This window comes from Acanthamoeba castellanii, assembly GCF_000313135.1.
Source record: "Acanthamoeba castellanii str. Neff unplaced genomic scaffold scf7180000084775, whole genome shotgun sequence".
Taxonomy (NCBI): Eukaryota; Discosea; order Longamoebia; family Acanthamoebidae; genus Acanthamoeba; species Acanthamoeba castellanii.
The window spans coordinates 118859-135112 of NW_004457271.1; the positions used below are offsets into that span (position 1 = coordinate 118859).

At 58.1% G+C, this 16254-nt stretch overlaps 6 protein-coding genes and 1 pseudogene across 6 annotated transcripts; 2 read left to right on the forward strand and 5 right to left on the reverse strand.

Moving 5' to 3' along the window:
* Positions 1–169: 169 nt before the first annotated feature.
* ACA1_400210 (PHprotein kinase domain containing protein) lies at positions 170–2358 on the reverse strand (the record flags this gene model as incomplete). The annotated part of the gene is made up of 9 exons (XM_004333921.1): positions 170–324; positions 408–576; positions 670–721; positions 811–1102; positions 1271–1390; positions 1476–1652; positions 1749–1800; positions 2052–2296; positions 2328–2358. The coding sequence occupies 9 exons, from the start codon at positions 2356–2358 to the stop codon at positions 170–172; spliced, it is 1293 nt and encodes a 430-aa protein (XP_004333969.1).
* A 372-nt stretch (positions 2359–2730) lies between these two features.
* On the reverse strand, positions 2731–3874 carry ACA1_400220 (lysophospholipase; the record flags this gene model as incomplete). Its single annotated transcript, XM_004333922.1, has 6 exons — positions 2731–2867; positions 2991–3098; positions 3175–3263; positions 3430–3529; positions 3620–3738; positions 3822–3874. 6 exons carry the CDS (start codon positions 3872–3874, stop codon positions 2731–2733), a joined length of 606 nt encoding a protein of 201 aa, XP_004333970.1.
* A 492-nt stretch (positions 3875–4366) lies between these two features.
* ACA1_400230 (SH2 domain containing protein) lies at positions 4367–7261 on the reverse strand (the record flags this gene model as incomplete). The annotated part of the gene is made up of 12 exons (XM_004333923.1): positions 4367–4529; positions 4609–4725; positions 4865–4948; positions 5036–5177; positions 5270–5444; positions 5538–5623; positions 5736–5835; positions 5955–6124; positions 6195–6444; positions 6578–6691; positions 6816–6971; positions 7103–7261. 12 exons carry the CDS (start codon positions 7259–7261, stop codon positions 4367–4369), a joined length of 1716 nt encoding a protein of 571 aa, XP_004333971.1.
* A 684-nt stretch (positions 7262–7945) lies between these two features.
* Positions 7946–9705, reverse strand: ACA1_400240 (calponin domain containing protein; the record flags this gene model as incomplete). Its single annotated transcript, XM_004333924.1, has 2 exons — positions 7946–9308; positions 9401–9705. The coding sequence occupies 2 exons, from the start codon at positions 9703–9705 to the stop codon at positions 7946–7948; spliced, it is 1668 nt and encodes a 555-aa protein (XP_004333972.1).
* Positions 9706–11565: 1860 nt separating this feature from the next.
* Positions 11566–12200, reverse strand: ACA1_400250 (uncharacterized protein; the record flags this gene model as incomplete). The annotated part of the gene is made up of 2 exons (XM_004333925.1): positions 11566–11998; positions 12040–12200. The coding sequence occupies 2 exons, from the start codon at positions 12198–12200 to the stop codon at positions 11566–11568; spliced, it is 594 nt and encodes a 197-aa protein (XP_004333973.1).
* A 169-nt stretch (positions 12201–12369) lies between these two features.
* ACA1_400260 (ranlike small GTPase) lies at positions 12370–13136 on the forward strand (the record flags this gene model as incomplete). Its single annotated transcript, XM_004333926.1, has 4 exons — positions 12370–12487; positions 12559–12667; positions 12750–12795; positions 12876–13136. 4 exons carry the CDS (start codon positions 12370–12372, stop codon positions 13134–13136), a joined length of 534 nt encoding a protein of 177 aa, XP_004333974.1.
* Positions 13137–13332: 196 nt separating this feature from the next.
* The window catches only part of ACA1_400270, a 3521-nt pseudogene continuing 599 nt past the window's right edge, over positions 13333–16254 (forward strand).

The window sequence follows — 16254 nt, forward strand, 5'->3', positions numbered from 1 at the left end:
TTTTCCTTTTTGTGGAAGGAAACTCAGAGTAGCAAGGAGTTGCGGCCTCTTGTGTGGTGAAGGGGACGAAGGCTTTGTGTTGGTGGTGCTCATTATTAGTAGTGTTGGGTTGCCTCCCATCAAGGGCTAGGCCGCAAGTGGTAACTCTCCATCTTGCCGCCTCCCACTTTTAGTCTTTGTCGAGAGATAGCTCTGAGTCGGCGACCCACGTAAAGTTCATGAACTGCTGCTGGGCCGTCTTGCTGAGCACATCCTCGCCGGCGATCGACAGCGCTGGCTTTTGCCTGGTGAAGGTCGGATCGATCTGGCTCGTGTCGTCGTCGCCTGTGCTCAGAAATCAGGTGACCACCTCAGTCAGCGGCCACCAGGTTAACTCTGCAAAGTGGCCACTCGAGGGGACGTCGCACCCTTGACCGCTGGCACGAAGGGAGGGGTGATCTCGAGTCTGTTGAGCTTCTCCCAATCGATGCTGGCGAAGTAGGGGTGCTTCTTCAGCACCTCGGGGTCGACCAAACGCTTCTGGACATTCCTCTCCAGGAGGCCCTGGATAAGGTCCGCCGCCGCAGGGTCCGGGTCCTATGAAACACACACACACCCCACACATACACCACACACACGATATTGTGATCAATATTTCTGTTCTGGTGCAATGGTGGGGTAGGGCAGTACCCTCTCCTTGATGGCCTTCACGTCAACCGGGTCATTCAGAATCTTGCGGTACCTGCGCGCGCCGGCGGGCGAAGCGCTTCGGTTTAGCAAAAGCGGCGATCACCACAGGCCGAAAGGGGGGGGGGTGAGGGAGCTACGCACATGACTTGCACGTCTTCGGAGTAGAAGGGCGGAACGCCGACCAGCATCTCGTAGACGAGGGTGCCGTAGGACCACCAGTCGACCTCCTTGCCGTACTCCTTGCCCTCGAGGACCTCCGGTGCCAGGTACTCGGGCGTGCCGCAGAAGGTGGCGGTGCGGTCGTCCTTGGCGTTGAGGCCCTCCTTGCTGATGCCAAAGTCGGTCATCCGCACGTGGCCGTCCGCAGAGATCAGCACATTTTCGGGCTTGAGGTCGCGATAGATGATTCCTTTCGTGTGCAGATACTCGACACCTGGACCGTGTGCGTGTGCGTGTGCGTGTGCGTGTGCGTGTGCGTGTGCGTGTGCGTGTGCGTGTGCGTGTGCGTGTGCGTGTGCGTGTGCGTGTGCGTGCAAGGGGTGAACACAACTATGATAACAGAAAATGAGAATAACTGAGGGCAACTGCGGGCTAGCGGTACCGAGAAGAATCTCGGCAGCGTAGAACTTGACCCGCTCGGGCGTGAATCCTCGCTCCTGCTGCTGCAGATGGAAGAACAGCTCGCCGCCGTTGATGTAGTCCATCGCAAAGAATATTTTGTCTGACGTGTGCAAGGCAACGCAAACGGGTCAGACCAAGCAACTCCACGGTGCGTGAAGTGTGACGTGTGGCGCAGTGGGTCGTACTCGGGTTCTGGAAGGAGAAGTGGAGCTTGACGAGGAAGGGACTGTCGAGCTTGGTGAGGATGCTCCTCTCCGTCCGAAGCTTGACCACTTCATCGGCCTCCACGATGGACTTCTTGTTGAGCACCTTCATCGCCATGATCTGGTCCGTGGGCTTGTAGCGGACCTGGTACACCTTACCTGCACATATTGGTGCGTCATGTGCGAGTGAACAATGCGCCAAGCAGACCATCAATCGTGCGTGCGGAAGAGAGAGAGAGGGAGAGAGAAAGATACCAAAGCCGCCGCTTCCGATCACGTTTAGCGTTTCGAAGTCCTCCACTGTGACCTGCCATCGCCCAAGTAAGTGAGACGAGGGCCACACGCACGGTTTTTCCTTTGTATCCTCGATTCCGCTCAATTCCCTCCCACCGTCCACCTCACTCCGGCCGGCTGGGGTTTCGGTCTTCTCTCTTTATCTCTCGTTTCCCCCCATACGCCGCTTCTCGTCAGCTGTCCGTCGCTTTTCGCTCTTCCTCGCTCTTCGTTTTCGTTCTTTGGGGCGAAGAAGAACGAAAGCGAAGCCGGGGGGGGGCGAACCTGTTTGGCGGCGAGGGCCGGAGGGTTGTATCCGCTCCTCTTCATGCGCTCGTGCGAGGTCTCGCCAAACTTCTTCCGCTCGTGTGTGAGGCTGTCGATCCAGCCCTTCATCTCCTCGTGGCTCGTCGCTATGATGTAGTACGAGCGGCTCGAGGTCATCACCTTGAAGCAGTGCTTCTTGTCCTTGTAGTCCTCCGCCCGCACCGAACCCACATCCTTCAGCGGAATAGCTCCCTTCTTATCGCCTGCTCACGTGAGCTCAGTGAGATGATGAACTGAGATTGCAGACCCACCGCCGGCAGGTCATCTTTTTCTTTCATTCTTAAAAATCTGGAAGGCGCAAGGAAGGATGCGGAGGGAGGGAAAGGGGGGGGGGTGACTTGCCTCCTTTTTTGTTGTAGTAGGCGAACTCGTCGCCTTCGATGACGAACCACCGCTTCTTCCATGTCTTAAATGACCCGCCCTCCTTATGCAGCCAACCTTCTCGCAGTGCCATCTAGCTTCTTCTTCTTCCGTTGTTGGGTGAGGGGTGGGTTCTTTAGTTATGTTGCTCTCGAGCAGAGAGCACCTGCCAAGTACGTTGCGGGGGCAATTCCCACGAATTGCAGCTCACCAATTTGAAAATAAAAAATAAATATATCTGACCAACAGAAAACAAGCACACAACCTGACAGGGCCGTCACTCCTTGCGGTCGTCGTCGGCGGGCAGCGGCGGGAGCACCTCGGCGAGGAACTCCTGGATGTGGGCCAGCTCCTCGACGCACGCCGAGTGCTGCATGTTGGGGTATGACCGCAGCGTCGCCTTTTGAACTCCACCTGTGCACGAGTGTGTGCGGTGGGTGTCGTGGCGTGTGGGGGTGGTGGGTGAGTGTGTTTTGGTGTCGCACAATCAGGTGAGTGATCGTTGACCGATTCGAGTGAGACGAACGAGCAACGCACCAGACTTGAGCAGCGCGAACGACTTTTGGCCCCACTCGTAGCGCACAACGTTGTCGGCGGTGCCGTGGCACATCAGCAGCGGAGTCTCCTTCGACAGGTCGGTGATGGCTGCGCGCGTACAGGGGGTGTTTGAGGGCAGCAGGGTTCGAGGTGAACAAGACGATAAAGTGGACGATTGCAGTACTGTTGATATAATCCTGGCTCTTCTGTTCTCGAATGGGCAAGTAGCCGCTCATGGCGATGATGCCTCCCAGTCGCTCAGACAGCCGGAACCTGAGCACGACACATTACACGACACGACACGACACGACACGACACGACACGCCACACACACACACACACACACACACACACACACACACACACGAGACTCAGGGGACAGCTGAGGGCACAACGCGCACGAAGAAAAGGCTTCACGTGTGATGTGTACGCGCCGTACCCAGTGTAGAGCGAAAGCGCAGCACCCTGGCTGAAGCCGCCGACAACGATGCGCGAGGCGGGTATGCCGTTCTCGATCTCCGTTTTGATCAGCTTCTCGACTGACCACAAGCACACGCAGTGAACCACGAGCGTGGGCGCGAGCAGAAGGAACGGGGCAAGAGCAAGAGCAGAGGAGTGAGTGGCCGTACTTCGCTGGCTCGACTCGGGGAGACCGTCAAAGTCCTCGTGGTCGCGCGACGAGAGCGTCTTTATGTCGTACCACGCCGGCATGCGCTGCCCGTAACTGATCGTCACAGGTCTCTTGGGGCTGTAAAAATATAAATTTTAAATTATTAATGAATAATAATGAATTTATTATCAATTGATTAAATGGAGGGGATGTAAACGTACGCGGTGGGGAGAATGAATTTGAGGTGGGGGTTGGCACGGTTGAACCGCATCATCTCGCTCTCCCAACCAGCGCCAGTGTCGCCGAGTCCATGGATGAAAATCACCGTACCTGGATCAGTAGAAAAATCAATGCAAGCGCCGTTTGATCAAAGCGAGAGCGAGGCACAGCCGTACCGGTGTGAGTGGTGCGTGCATCCAAAACAATGTCTTCCATCGATGGCGGTTCGACTCGCGGAGTGGTGGTTGCGGCGTGTGGCGGTTTCCGACTTCTGGCTGCCGTGGTCTGCCCCGGTTCGACGTCGTCGGCCGGCCGGAAGCAAGTGGGTGAGTCCACACAAGCTTCGCCCCTGTCGAGCGAGGAGGCCTCAAGAAGCGAACCCCCGAAGCAAACCAGAAACAACACCAACACGACCAGGAGCCGGCTGCTTGACCTCATCAGCAGATGATAGCGCCGGCCTCTCGTGTGTATGTGTGGCGTTGTGTCAAGTGTTTTGTTTTTTGTGTGAGATGAAAATGAAGTTCGACTGGCGGGCAGGCCCAGTGGCTCACTTGCGCCCGCCGAGGACCTTCTTGAAGGTCTCGGTGTCGACGGCGGAGTAGTGGTTGGGAATGGGTCCCCGGTCCTCGGCCTCCTTCATGGCCTTCTTGGACTCGAGGTACTTCTTCAGGATCGGCGCCACGTCCGTCTCGTTGTTGGGTAGCGCGAACCTGAGGCGTGCGTAGAGCATCATTTCATTTAGCGTGTGCGGTTTGTGTGCGCGCGCGCGTGCGCGTGCATGTGTCGTACCGCAAGGTGGGCGAGTAGGCTTCGATGAGGGTGGTGAGGTTGGGGAAGGTCTCCTTCTCGCCCGCGAACAGGAATCCGCCCTGCGGCAGGCCCTGGATGAGGGCGTGCCTTACTTCGCTGTGCGACGCCATGAACGACGCGGCAAAGCAGCCCGGCTGCGAACTGTAACGTATTTCGATCGCACATGCACGTACTCGTCAGCGAGCCACAACACGAACGCGCAATGGTTGAAGGGGAGGGGGGGGGAAGAGCGTACCTGAACCGAATGAGGAAGGTGCCTTCGGGGTGGCCCTGCAGCAACTCGATGGCCTCCGGAGGGGACACGTCACCGTGGAACCAACTGTGATCACAAGAATGAGCACAAAAAGAGAGCACGACACGCACACATGCACACGAACACGCACACGCACACGGATCAGCAACGAACCTTTCTCTCGGAAGTTCGGAGGTAAAGGAGTGCTGGAGGAAGATGCTGTAGTGATCGACGATGTCCTGCAGGGACTCGAAGTATTTGCTCTTGTCGCCCTCCTCTTCGTCGATCTTGAATCCTTCGGGCATACAGCTCTGGACTGCGCGGTTGACAAGAAAAGAGAGCCCAGCCCAGATCAATGATGAGCATTGGATTCGAACCGTGGCGGCGGGCGTGCGGTGGTATGCGTACTGAGAATGTGAAGAATCTTGCGGTGCTCCTGGACGAAGGCCAGCGCAAAGGAGCCGCCGGACGAGCGGCTGAATCGGATGAGGAAGGTGCCAATGGGCTGGTCCTCCAGCAGCAGCTCGGCCTCGCGCGATGTGAGGAACCCGTGGAACCACGGCGCCGTGAGAATGTTCCGCACCTGCACGCGGCAGTGTGAGTCCCGCAAGAGGGCCGCGTCAGCGAGTGTCGGTGTTGTGCAAGCGCTGGCGTTGGCGTTGGTGGTGGTGTGTACGTTGTTGACGACGTTGGTGAGCGGGCCGAAGCCCTTAAGGAACTCCGACCACTTGTACATGTTGATGTGGCCGGTCCCCGAATTGTCTGTACACCAAACACCAGCAATTGGTGCAATCAGCCGGCGCCCACGCCATGCATGCCGCAGCAGCGGTTGTATGGACGGACGCGGAGGTGATGCAAAGTAAAGAACGCGTACCGAGAACGTGCTTCATGAGCGCCTGATCGTCCTTGGAAATGCTCACACCGAGCGCCTTCGACAGCTCTTCGATGAATTCGTCCCATTTGACGTAAAACGCCTACACACACAACACACAACACACAACACGCACGCACACACACAACACGCACATGCGCAGAGAGGCCCGCTAAGTGCCTGCACGAGAGAGAGAGAGAGAAAGAGGGAGGGGGAGGGCACCTCGGCGCCGAAAAGCTTGAGCCAGAAGTCCTTGCCCTCGGGGTCGGAAATCATCTCGTTGGAGAGATGCCTCAGGTGCTGGTGCTCCTCGGCCAGTTCCTTACCGGCCACATCCACGATCGACGTGTACTTCTTGCGCGACGCCGACATCTCAGACGAGATGACATCTCCTGCTCCCCACCGACAACACTCATTGCAGGTTAACGCATGCAACACACACACACAAACACACTTGCGCACCAGTTCGCTTTTCGGAGGCCTCCCGCTTCTCTTTGTCATCACCGGCAGCTGCGCCACCAGTACTGGTGACGCCAGTCCCGGACTTCTTCGGCGACTTGTCCTTCTTGACCTTCTTCTCCTTCTTCTTGTCCCGGTCCTCCTTGTTCTTCTTGTTCTTCTTCTTGTCATTTCCATCGTCCTTCTTCCCTTGGCCCTTGGCACCGTCCGCCTTCTCCTTTGATTTCTTGATCTCTCGCTTGTCGCTCTTCTCCTTTTTCCGCGCACTGATCGACCCGCCTGTGTGCGTGCGCGTGCGTTGTGTGTGCGTGTGTGCGTGTGTGTGTGTGTGGTTAGTTGGGAGAAAGACGACGAGATCAAGAAGTGGGTGAATTACTTGATGTGACTCTGTCTTCGAGTTCGGTGACGGAGGCGTCCTCTCTTGACCTGGATCCCGAGGAGGGGATGCTCTGCTTGGCGTTCATTTCTTTGAGCGTTTCCACAAACTCCTTCAGGTGGACCTGCACGACGCAAACGCGGCGTTGTCAGCCACGACGCTCATTTGGCACTGGACACCACCACCACGATGGACGACATATCGATGCGGGGGAGAGCCCGAGGGCGACGACAACGATGACGACGTACGTGCAGGTCCGAATTGATTTTCTCGAGCTTTCGTCGCATGCGGTTGCTGTTGAGCAATCTGCGCAGGCGGCCGGAGGCGATGTACTGTTCCAGCAGCTCCTCGTACTGCCCCAGGATGGTGTAGATCTTGTCCAGCAATGGGACGTCGATCAAAATCTGTTCGGAAAGACATTCGTCGACGGTGAGTCACTGCACACGCACACGCACACGCACACGCACACGCACACGCACACGCACACGCACACGCACACGCACACGCACACGCACAAAGAAGGGCGAGTGGGTACCTGCTTCTTCCCGCCAGAGACGAGGAGGCGGTTGACAACGACCTGGACCATTTGTATGGTGGTCTGGAACTCCATCACCTCGCTCGGGTCCTGATCGCCGAGGATGGTCATGATCTTCGCGTTCCTGTCCTTGCACAACAGCAGAATACGCTTCTCCATCTTTTGTTGATCAAGCTTTGTGTTCTACTCGGTACTGACGTTTACTGCCTCGGCTGTGTTCTGTTCAGTTCTGTTCAGTTCTCTACTCTGTTGCGCTTGCTCGTTTTGTGCGTCCTCTGTGTGGTGGGGCATAAAATAAGAGTGTGAGTTCGCAAAGCCTCGGCTTGCGGAGGTCCCGCCCAACGGACAAGGTTGTGCTTCGCGAAGGAGTAGGAGCGCACTTGGGCGCAGAAAGCGAAAACGAAGGTGGGGGGGGGCAAAAGGCCAACATAACGAAGCAGAAGGTAGACAGATGGGAAGAACGAAGAAGATTTAAAGCGAAAGCGACGGGGGGGGGGTGTTACCAACGCAGATGAGGGAAAGAGAAGGGTGCAACTCGAGCCCGAGCGTGTCCAAGGGCCTGCCGCAAGGCGAGGTGGGTTCTTTTCTTGTAAAAGGGGAAGGGAAAAAGTGGATTTATCAAAAATCCAGTTCCTGTGGCGTCGTCGCGCAGCTCGTTGTCTCCTCTTGTGTCGAGCCTCCGTTACTACCGCCACCCCGAACTCAAATTTCAGTCGACGCCAAGAGAACTGAGTGGAATGGAGCTCCAAAGATTTGCAAATAAAAAGTGTGGTTGTAGATGTTGTACAACAAAAAGAGTAGATGATGGCAAAGTGGTGCACACGCGCGCGGGTGTGGGCAGGCTTAGGCCCTCTCTTCCCTCTGGCGCCTCCTCTCCTCCCTCACGCGCTGGCGCTCGGCCTCCTCCCTGGCCCACTCCTCCTCCATCTGCTTCCTCTTCTCCTCCCTGGCCCTGCGCCTCTCCTCGACGCTGTCGCCAGCGCCGCCGGCGCTCGAGCCCTCCGCGGCGGCCTTGAGCTTCTGTCGCTCCTCCTCGAGCTGCTTCTCCCTCTCCGCTCGTCGCTTGGCCCGGGCCGCCTCGAGGTCGTCGGCCGAGCTGTCGCCGCCGCTGCCGCCGCCACGGCCGCTGCTGCCGCGAGAGCTGGCCCGCTCCTTGGCCTCCTTCTCGCTCCGTTCGCGCTCCCTCTCCTTCTCCTGGGCCTCCTCCTTCTCGCGCGCGATGCGCTCGTCCTCCTTGCGCTTCTCCTCGGCGGCGGCGGTGTCGGTGGTCTCGTTGGTGCTGCCGCCGCGGCCGCGCGCGCTGGTGCTGCCAGAGGCGGGGGGCTCGGCGGTGGTGCCGCGACGCTCACGGAGGGCCTCGCGGATGTTGCGGCTGGTGCGACGCGTGCGGCTGCCGGTGTCGCGCTCGCCGCTGAGGTTGTTGCCCTGCTCCTGCTCGGCCTTGAGCTTGCGCTCCTTCTCCTCCTCGGCCTGCTTCATCTTGTCGTCCCACTCGAGGAATCGCTCCTCCTCGAGCTTGCGCTTGTGGTCCCGCTTCTTGCGGATGTCCTCGCGCCTCTTCCGCTCGCGCGCAAACTCCTGGTCCTCCTCGTTCCACCGCTTCTCAATCTCCTCCCTCAGACGCTTGCGCTCCACCGAGCGCCGCTGGGCCTCCTCCTTCTCGATCTCGTCCTCCTCCTCGACCTGCGCGCGCCTCTCCTCCTTGATGCGCGCCAGCTTTTCGATGGTGCGCTTGGTCTCCGCGATCTGGCGCTCGAGCTCCTCCTTCCTCCTGCGCCTCTCCTCCCTCTTCTTGGCCTCGGCCGACGACACAGGCGCGGCGGCGGCCTTGACGGGGCTGGCGCTGGCGGCGGTGGCCCTGGCCTTGGTGTTGGCCTGCTTCTCCTTCTCGATGCGCTCGCGCTCGCGGATGTCGCGATCCTTGCGCTCCCGCTCGAGTCGCTCGCGCTCGCGCTCCATCTCTTTCTTCTCCTTCTCGCGCTGGCGCTGACGCTCGCGTTCGCGCTCCTTCTCGCGCTCCATCTCGAGCAGCTTCCTCTTCTTCTCCTCGATCTCGCGTTCGCGCTGCTTCCTGAACTCCTCCTCGCTCTGATCGCCCTCGCCGTACGAACGGACGCTGCCGCGCTTCTCTCCGGCGTCGTACGGCTTGCTCACGGCCGCGGCCGGGCGCGGTGCTGTCGGCCCCGCGCGGAAGTGCTTGTACATCCTGTGTAGAGGGGTTACTTGTCAACTCAAGCTGGTGACCTGATCATACGAAGATGATGAAAGATGAATTGGAGGGGAGGGGGCAAGTAGTACGTGGAGAGGTAGGTCATGATGGAAAAGTGGTCGGGTTGCGGCCCCACGAGCACATCCTCGGGGTCGAGCAGGTTGGGGACGCCGGCCTTGCCCGCGGCTTCGAAGGCCACCTCGAGCCTCTTGAGCGCGTCGGCGCCGTTGACGAGGGGCTCGTAGTCAAACGATTCCGGGTGGTGGTTGTGGACCAGCGCCGCAAAGGCCAGGCCATCCCTCCACGAGCTGGTGAAGTTGGTGATGTTCACGCCCTTGTAGCCCTCAGTACACCGCTGAGCCCATGCCAGCAACGCAGCCTGTCCGCGCAACATTGTTTCCTTCTCTGCATTGCGTGGTCGAGGATTTTGTAGGGGGAAATAATAAAAATCGTGAGAAGTCAAAAAATTGAACTCAATGCCGAAGATGAATGATCAAGACAGGCTGTCTTTGAAGGGAAATAAGGAGACATGGGTGAGGACGCACGTTAGGACAGGGTAGTTCTTCTTGGTTCTGGAATGTGAGTGTACAACTTGGGTACGGGGGCGGGGTGACTACCGCAGGGAGTCGTTGTTGGGTTCGCCAGGGCAACCAATATTTGCCGACTTACCACTTTCCAGCTGAGCTAATAACGCGAACGGGCGTGCTGATGGCTGGGAGGTGGTCAGTAAGAGCTGCCTGTCGGCATGCCCGAGTGCAAGCAGGTTCTCCTCTTGGTACTGCACACTCTGCGCTACCCTCACCTCCGTTCGTCTTCGCTTTCTTGGGTTGTCTAGCGGCGGTTCGATGGTGGCGTTGATGAGGTGGTGCTGACAGAGCCGGTCAGTCACGTGACTGTGGGACACGACTTCACCATCGCGCTCAGGGTCACCAATCGAGTCGACCCCGATAAGGAAGCAAGCGATATCTGTACCGAACCAGAGCCAGTCCCCACGATTAATCTATCGACTCTCTCAGGGGTTAATCATAAACTCCGTAACAGCAGCCAAAGGTTCTACATATCTGTTAGAGTTGATGAATCATCATCTTTTTCTTCCTTTGGCTGCACTTCAACCTCGCCACCTTCCACACTTACAACAGGAGGAGAGAGCGAAACCATAACAGTTGGAGATGTGGAGAGCGGATCGGTGAAGTTCGCCAGCACATTTGAAGTTAGCCCTGGTTCTGTAGACCGTGTGACCGTATGTTCACCCATCCCCCCCCCCAAGCAGACACTACATGCCACATTGGGTCGTTGCGTTACCTTAATAACTTGTTTGGCGCAGATAACAATCAGTGGGCATGTTAATGATACAATCACCGTAGCCCCTTCGCATACCATCTCTGTGCTCAGCGGGGAATGCCTTGCATCGAGCGACCCCATTGTAATCCCTCAGGGAGGTACGGGCCACACACACCGCCACGCACCGCATGCGCTCACCAATGCTTCGGTCACAGTGTGGTGTGGCGGAGCTGTGCTTCAGCACTTCGAAAACGGTGTGGGCTGCGTTGCGGGAGCCGGAAGCCCTGCCTCAAGCCTTCGCGCCGGGCTTGCGCCGCTTTACGAGTGGACCGCCGAAGTCGGCTTGAGCAGCTTCCAACCTGGCAGCCGTATGTCGATGCCAAATCGAATCCACAGTTTGAACAAAAACGGTGGCCACCGTTTCAAAGACCTCGCGGTGTTGGTGTGCAGGGCGTACTCGCCCGTGTACCGCATGCACGCTCATGGTGGAGGAGGCCACGCGAAGAGCGCTGCAACTGCGTGGTGCTGGGGGGACTCGGACAGATATGCAAGCTGGGCCGCCGCGCCTTCGACGCCGCGCATCGTATGGACTCCGAAGGGCTAGACGTGTGCGACTGGGAGGCTACGCACGATGGGTGACCGGCGCATAAGCTGATTCACCGCCTTCATTCACCGGCAGTGCCCGCAGCTGCGGCCAATCCATGTCTCCGGCGCCTATCACGCGATCAAGTTCAAGTTCTGGCCAGGAGCCGCAGAGACGTGGTCACACTCGAGCTGCAGGCGTTGATGACGGACCACTTCAGCCAGCAATCCGGCGTTCCACCTCTTGCGCAGCGACTCCATCACGCAAATCAGCTCCACCGGGATCAGGGGCGGGATCGACATCGCCGACCTAACGCACCCGTCTAACGCACCCGGAGGTGGCCGTCACCTGCACCAAGGCCGTATGTGACAATGGTGGACACAAAACGCCTTATTTCTTGACGTGGTCGGACCACGAGAGCACAGGAACGAGGTTGTGGTTGCTTTGAACCAACAGCTCCATCGTCGGAGCATAGTCGTGGTCGCCCAGCTTGTAGTTGTGGATGACCCGGAAGGAGTCGGGCGGGGGGCACGATCGCGCCATGGAGCGGTCGTAGGTGTGCTTCCACCACTGGTCGTCGAGTATGAGCGGCGCGTAGGGTTGGCCTGTGACCGGGTCCACGATCTGCTCGAGGAAGGCGGACACCTTGCGGTAGTCCTGGTCTGGCTTCAACCAGTACAGCAGGCCCGCCTTCTCCTTCTCCAAGATGAGCTGCTTGAAGTCTTCGGGGAACGCGTAGTAGCGCGTTGGCTGCCGCAACGACTCCTTCCGCTCCCTCTCGTTTTCAGGGAACACTTCATCAAGGGTGAAGATGTAGGTGAGCCTGTTGTATGGCTAAGGGGGTGGGTCGACGGCGCTATATACATACCCCAGCTACGCTTGCTGCCAAAGAAGAAGATGGCGCTTTGCATGACCTCAAGCGGCACCGCCCTGAACTCCCTGTGCAGAAAAGAGGCACTGATAAACACATGCCTCGGCGAGCCCTGCGTTGTGGCGCCCTTGTCCTGGTCAGGCGTGCTCTCCATGCTTTGCTCTACAATAAAATAAATATATAAATATCTATTAAATGTGAAGAGAAAAATAAAATGGTAAAAAATCACTGAATAATGGCGCCACAACGCAGACAAGCTTCTCGAAGATTCGCGAGTGGGAGGGGGTGAGCCCCTGCTGAACTGCGCTTCGACCAGGAACATAATGCAGGCAGGATCGCAAGCCCCACGTTTCAAGCTGGTGCTGGTGGGTGATGCCGCCGTGGGCAAGTCCACCTTCCTCATGCGGCACTTGTGTGGCGAGTTCGAGCGCAAGCATATCCGTACCCCCCCCCCAACATGCTTTCTTCCTGCTCGCCAGGGTGCGGAGTGAGTGACTCGCCCTTGCCTACAGCCACCATGACCAGCCAGCCGCGAGACTTGCAGTTCTACACCACCATAGGCGCGCTGTGCTTCGAGGTGTGGGATTGCCCGCCAAGCCCCGAGGCTGTGAGGGAGTCGCTGTGCGTGCTTTCATCTACTCTACCGGAAACAACGTGCAGTAGGGTTGATGATTGAGCTCATCGTGCTTATTCCCATCATCAGGGTGGACGCCAGCGGGGTCATCATCGCGTTTGACGCCAGCCAAAAGGTGCGCGCTGCCACTGCGTTGTGGCCGCTGTGGCGTGATGTTTACAATAGGCGGGGCTTGTATGCACTGATTGTGAGCAGGAGACGACCAAGGGCGCCAGGTCGTGGTACAAGCTTGTGCGAGATAGCGCAGGCGAGTCTCTGCTCGTGGCCGTGTGCGGCTTCAAGGCCGACTTGCGTGTGCGCAGTCGTACCCCGGTCAAAGTACCGGGTGTGCCCTACTGGCCCGTGTCTGCGAGGTCGAACTACAATTTCGAGAAGCCTTTCCTCTTTTTCGCTCGAAGGCTTACCGGGTACCACCACCGCTCGCTCACCCGCGACACGTTTGAGTGCCCGCACTAACCAACATCGCCGCCCGCCGGCTACGTGGTGATCTTGCAGTGATCGAAGTCTAGCATTCGTAGAAGCGCCAGCACTCTGCCCACCTGAAATCTCCTTGGGGTACGGCACCGTCCCACTACTGCTAACAGCACGCGCTCGTGGGGCTGTAGGTTTGACACACCGCGGCCATCGCAGGTTCTCTGTTGGTGGATCGAAGGACTGCGTGAACTTCCGGAAGAAGATAGAGCTCGGGGTTGTTCCCTCTGCTTCAGACCTCACCTGTGAGGGCCTCTTTGCGGAGTACTCGTTCAAGACTGACGCCAGCGACGGCGATCCTGCAACTTCGTCTGCGCTGTCTGCCAACGCGGCAGGTGACAAGGCAGAAGCCGAGCTCTTCGCGCCAACGTACACCGATTTCCAGAGTCGACACCCGATCACGATGGAGGACGAGCTCTTCCTCAGCGTGGGCTCACGTCGAACCTCAAGGCTTCTCAATTTCCTCGTAAACCGCTCAACTTGGTCATCACTCTCGAGTACGTGACCCCTCACACTTCCGCAAATGCAGGCACCACGTCTTGTTTACGCAAACGTGTGTGCAGCATATCAGGCTCGATGGGCTGTACCTTCGATATAGACTGCGCTGGCAAGCCCAAGATCGAGATCGCCAAGGAGGCAATCCTCACGCTCCTTGATCAACTCAAGCCGGACGACAAGCTGGGCATCGTGTTATTTGACCACCGATGTACCGTCTCCTTTCCCATGTGCGGTCTCTCAATTACTCTGCGCTTACACACTCAATGCCTTGTTGACTGCCTCATGCAGCTCAAGTGTTCGAGCAAGTCTCTCCGATTCTCCAGAAGGACATCGGTAACCACCCCGCCGCTCCGTGCAAGCAACATTCATTGACCACGAACCTTATCGTGCCTTTGGTTGGCACGATTTTCCCTCACCAGGCCAGCTGAAGCAAAGGCTCATGACAGGCGTGAGCGCATGTGGAGGCACGGACATGAAACAGGGAATGCAACAGTCCATCGAGCTCGTGATGCCACATATTCGCCCCATTGGTACGTACTCGTGCTCTGCTGGCCTCATACGACGATAGCTAACCCGTATCGTACGCGCGTACAGACACACACGAGAATCGTATAGTGTTTTTGACCGATGCTCAGCCCACACACTCGGACTTGAGCGGCCAAGGCCTGAGGCACATGATCCAAACGAGCGCAGGCATCGGGGTACAGTACAGTACCTCTTGGCCCCCGCTCTGTTCCGGCTTGCTGACTATAGCTCCATTCATCGTTGTATGCAGCTCTTTACGACGTTCATCGGTGTTGGTGTAGACTTCAATTCTGAGCTGATCGAAGAGATTGTGAAGGTGAGAGGCGCCAACTACTTTGCCGTGCACAGCGTGCCCGAGTTCAAGGCGAGAATGAACGAGGTGCTCACCCCCACCCCCGTCCATTCCTCCTCTGCTCATCTTCGTGCACGACTCACGTAATCGAATGGTAATCCAGGGCTTCGACAACATGGTTAACCCACTGCTGTTCGATCTTCACTTCCAACTCGACTCCATGGCGTTCGACGTCGTAGAGGTGTTTGGGTCGGGCGACAGCACGCCGCGGAAGGACTTGCGGACGGTGATGCACGTCAGTTCGCTGTTTCCTTCCACCAGTACCGCGGAGGGGACCAAGGGCGGGCTCATTCTCCTCAAGCTTCGGCGGAAGCTCAGCTTTGGCGGCGGCAAGGAACTTAAACGGAAGCAGCCATCGGACGACACCATCAACGAAGGCGCGGACGAGATGATCGACGACCATCCAAGCGGCAACAGCACCGGCGACATGATGCTCTTCACCATCAGCTATTCCGAGCGGAGCGGCGCGACGAAGACGTCTAGCCGCTGGGCCACGCTCAACTCGACAGCCGGTCGGGCTGCGGTGAAAAGCACGCGCAAGGGCGTACTCCTTGCCCGATACGTGCAGCTCGTGCGGGAGTGGATCGCCGACAAGCGCAACCAAACGCCAACGCCGCCGACCACGTACACCGCCCCATCGGCGCCATTCGCATTCCAGGCCTCCTCCACCCCTTCATTCCTGTTCGGCCCGCCCGCTCCGGTCACTTCTGCCTTCGCACCATCGCCCGCCTCGTTCTCCTTCGGATCCGCTCCGGCCAATGCCGCGCCCGCCGACACCCTCCCGCCGGCGACTGCCGCGACGGCCAGCGGCGACAAGGCCTTGGACTGGAATGCTAGATTTGCGGCGTTCCTGGACCACTTTGAGAGGGAGATGGAGCAGGTGGGTGACGACAGCCTCTCCAAGGAGGTTGAAGTGCTCACCACGCTCGCCAGCAAGGCCAGCGAACTCCGACCTTCGCACGGCTCCGCGGGCGACATGTCGATTCAGCTTGCGCTGTGGCAACATGAGGTACCTGACTGCCGCCATCTGACCAACTCTCACACCGCCCGTTCGCGTTCAATTCATCAGCTGACGAGCGTCATACATTGCTTCTTCTTCCTCGCGCTGTCTCTTTTCTCCGCGCCACTGCCGTGTGGTTGGGTTGGCTGCCAAGGAGACCGCCGTCGGTGTTTGTCAAGGCCACAAATTGCGTTGGCGGGCGCCGAACAAAACCACGAGGTGGCCTGTTGTTGGGTTCAAACCCAGAGAGTAAAGAGAAGAGCCTTGGCGCGGCCCAACCACCCAGACACCAGACTACTAACCACATCCACACAAGGTATTGCCTCTTCATCATCTTCGTCATCTTCGTTTTTGCGAACCAAAAGAACGAAGGCAGAACCCCGAACCCTGGGGTTTAGAAGATGAATCAGGGGCTTGAGTGAGTACTGTGGCCTTTGCAGCAGCTTACGTATGGTTGGGTGGCGCGTGCAGATGAGCGGAGCCGACGAAAGCGAGGAAGTTGATCGCCATGTGCTGAAGAGATACGAAGTTGGCCAGAAGCTCGGCAAGGGAGTACGTGCCTCTATATTCTTCTATCTTCTTTATGCGCGATTTGACGAGCGTGGACGAGTAGTCGCAAATCACCTCAACGCATGCAAGGGCTTCTTTGGATGGCCGTTGCCTGGTGATTTTTTTGATTAATTGATCTTCTTGTTCTGCCTCTTGCTACTCGCAGGCCTATGGCATCG